A 3,753-nucleotide genomic window follows, 5' to 3' on the forward strand; every position below is an offset into this window, starting at 1 on the left:
AGCATGCTTAGTGTGAGGGATTGCTGAAGAGTCAATGAGTCGATGCAATCAACTGGCTATAGATTCTACACCACCTGGAAAGAACTTCAGCATAAAAATAGCACAAAAAACAAGGACAGATATTATGATTATTATTTCTCATTTAAAAACAAACCAAAAGGAAAACATGGGAGTCTTGATTCTCCCCAGACTTTCACTATAGAATAGAGGTTAAAGGTTGAATCTATTAGGAACTATAACTCTGATCTGAGACTCCTCCTCCTGAACAACCTTGCCTCATGGCAACAATTTAATAAAGTTTTAAACTACTAATAATATCTGCTCTGAGTTTCTCTCATCTGTGGAACGTCATTAGATCTATAGATCAGTGGCGTCCAGATTCAGTCCTAATGGCTGCTATCCGCCATGATGGATGAAAAACAGCAGAGGATTAAAAAGCTGAGCTGAAGCAAAAGGAACAAGGAACTAACAGCTTCCTGGAAGAGGAGGAAAGTTAGAAGTACTCAAAAAAGTACTTAATTACAGTAATCAAGTAAATGTACTTTGTGACTTTCCTGACCTGCAACCTACAGACCCTGATCAGTGCAGGGCCACATATGACATCTACATTCCACTATCTATAGTTATATTAGGTGGCCTTTTTTCAGTAAAGACCAGATTTATTCAGCAGATTTATATTTTATGGACTGTGTGATATTAATATGGTTAAAACCCTGAGTCAGTATTCTGACTCCATTCTGGTCAAAAATCTGTGAAAGAAGCTAAAAATGAGGATGATGGTACAGAGACCCCATAACCTCAAATAGCTGGAGCTCATCAGGACTAATGAAATATCAAAATACCAGTGGAACAATACATTCAATTCAGTTTATTTTATGTTTAATCTATTCTGAAGGCCCTTTATGGAGACAATGCAGACAGGTTTTTTTCTTTGATCTGTTGTGACTCTTGAAGGAGGCGGTCGCATTTTCCTGCTGCTCCTGCACCTCCCTGTTCTGTTACTGCTTGGCTGTTTCTTGTCTTTTCTTAACTCTCTCCTCATATCATCAGACAGTGGATCTAGCCAGCAGGTCTCTCAATGCAATTGATCAAATTTATTCAACTGGCAGACAGGGAAAAGGGGAGGAGGATGGTGTGTTCACAACTTTTCATTTTCTCCCACACTGTTTACATTTGATCACTGCTGCACTTTATGGATGGAAATGTTCATTTACTGTCTGGAAAGCTTTAATAAACAACATTTTGTACACAGAGTTTATACAAACGACAGTAATAGTTTATAAGTCTACTCCAGTAGAAGTATAAATCCTGCTCTTTGAAAACACTTTTATAGAAATTAGAGAATCAACTTAAGTTTTTTACTCCATTAAAAGTGTAAAAGTACCATTTTAAAAATACAATGCAGTAAAAACTGTTAAGGTCAGAAGTTTTACTACTCTACCTTATTAAAGGAAAATTTTTTTCTACAATTCTGGATGATAACTTCCTTAGATTTATTTTTCTTAGTTTTATAAATAATGGTAACAGTGTCTTATTCAACTTTAAATCATGTAGAAAAACTATTTATTTTGATATGTGGTGAACAACAAGTTGGGGCAGCACCAAGTCCAACCTCAAAGGAATTAATTGTTTGGATGAAACTAATTATTTTGATGTTTTTTATTTTTTTCAAATAACAACAGGCCATAACGAAAATGAGATTAAATGAAACTAATCTAACGAGTCTATTTTTAAAACGTAGAGATTAGAGGTAATTGGATTTTTTTTTAATACTCCAGTAAATTATATGCAGCCAAAATGTCTACTTCAGTACAATAAGTAAAAAGTAAGTGAAAAGTATTTTTTCTTTGTTCTCTGACAGCTCTGTGCTTTATGTGGTTTATTTCACAGTAATCCAGTCATGTCTCTCTAACAACCACTAGGTGTCAGTAACGCTGCTTCATGTTGGTGACAGCAGATAAGAAAGAAACAGACGAAGAAGAAGGAGTTCAGACATTTTTTTTTCCCCTCCAAAGATGGCGTCGACGCAGATCACTGACGAGGAGCTTTTTTCACAGTTGAAGTTCTATGGATTCAGTCCCGGTCCGGTGACCGAAAACACGCGTCCGGTTTACCTGAAGAAGCTGAAGAAGTTTCTGGAGGAGCAGCAGCAGCAGCAGCGGGAGCAGCGGGGGAAAGGCCGCGGCGGCAGCACGGGGGCACCGAGGCCAGGGAGACATGACGTCAGGCGCCTGAGCTCCGGCAGGAGACCGGGCCTTAAGTCCTCCGTCCTCGGCTTCAGCTCCGACGAATCAGACGCCGAGACGCCGCTGAAAAGGACGGCTCTGGATTACACGAAACGAACCGGTCGGAACCAGAACCAGCCGCCGGCGGAGGCGAACAGGAAGGCTGCCCTGAAAGGCGATTCATTCCCGGCGCCAGACGGACAGCCGGCCGCCGCGCTGGGCCGGGGAACCGGGAACAGATCCCGGCCTGATGGCGAAGAGCTGAGCGACGAGGAGGAGCCGAACTCCCGCCCTGTTAACGGCCGCCGCTCCGCTCCTCTCAGCTCCAGCAAACTAGCCGGAGACTACTCCGATTCAGAGGAGGAGGAGGTCGGGGCCCCTGGAGGCCCGGAGCCAGACCGGAGGAGCTTAGAGCTGCGGCGGATCTCCACCGCGGGGCCCTTTGGCCCCCATGCAGACGGCAGAGGGTCCAGAGGGAAGAACTGTTCTCCGCCTGGGAGCAGATCTATGGCTGGGGGCAGAGAGGAGGACGGGGAGAGGATGAGGAGGGCAGACCTGGAGGCATCGGGGGGGTCTGGGCGCCACATGTTCCCCAGGAAGCCCCTCTACGTCCCCCTGGACCCCCAGAGCAGGCCCTGTGAGAACAACCATGTGAACAGTGAGGAGGGGCCCCCCAGGAGGAGCAGCGCGGGGACCAGGCAGCGCTTCCCCGCCTACCGCAGCCCGGCCCCTGGGGGCTTCTCCAACCACAGCCCGCTGCCAAACCACGCAGGCCCCAAAAAGAAGGTGTCCGCCCCTGAGGATGATCTGCTGCTGCAGTTCCACCGGGAGGGCCAGGGCCCCTCTGGGAGCTTCAGCGCCCACTACCTGTCCATGTTCCTGCTCACCGCCGCCTGCCTCTTCTTCCTCCTGCTCGGCCTCCTCTACATCCGGATGAGGGGCTCCGGGGCCCCTGGAGGAGAGGGACTCAGTAAGTGTGAATGTGTCCCTCAGATCAGAGCAAACTGCTTTGGTTGAATGTGGATGAGAGCAGCTCCAGGAAAGCTGCAGATCTTTAGCTGTAGATCAGACCATGGAAGAGGTGAAGGTCGACCAGAGGAACCTCAGGCTGGATGGAACTCACTGATCCTAACTAGGTCTCAGTGCGGGCTTTGACTAGGCCACTCTGGAAGCTGGAAGGGATGTTCTTCAGCTCTAGTAGGAACAAGTGGCTGGAGGGGAGTCATTTTGGCTCCACAGTCACCACTGTTCCCATTATTCCCACTGTTCCCATTATTCCCACTGTTCCCATTATTCCCACTGTTCCCATTATTCCCACTGTTCCAACCACCCCAGGATGGGTTGTGGATCTGTAGCCTCCTCTTTTACCCTGATGGAGGTCTGTGTCTTTTTCTCTAAATTAAATCTGTGTGGATTGGAGCGTAATGTTAGCTCGCTTTGAGATGCTGGCTGGCGTCTCTGGGACGCTAGCGGGCATCTCCGATGGCTGGCAAGATGGTATCTCTGAGAGGCTGACGGGCGTCTCTGA

At 47.2% G+C, this 3,753-nt stretch overlaps 1 protein-coding gene across 1 annotated transcript in view; it reads left to right on the forward strand.

Moving 5' to 3' along the window:
* The first annotated feature begins 1,988 nt into the window (after positions 1-1,988).
* lemd3 (LEM domain containing 3) overlaps positions 1,989-3,753 on the forward strand; it is an 8,428-nt gene continuing 6,663 nt past the window's right edge. The window contains exon 1 of the mRNA XM_015389805.1: positions 1,989-3,195. Coding sequence (XP_015245291.1) covers positions 2,016-3,195 — 1,180 coding nt within the window. The 5' untranslated portion in view covers positions 1,989-2,015. The remainder of the gene's footprint in view (positions 3,196-3,753) is intronic.

The sequence above is a fragment of the Cyprinodon variegatus genome, unplaced genomic scaffold, assembly GCF_000732505.1.
Source record: "Cyprinodon variegatus isolate N-32 unplaced genomic scaffold, C_variegatus-1.0 Scaffold474, whole genome shotgun sequence".
NCBI classification, from domain to species: Eukaryota; Metazoa; Chordata; class Actinopteri; order Cyprinodontiformes; family Cyprinodontidae; genus Cyprinodon; species Cyprinodon variegatus.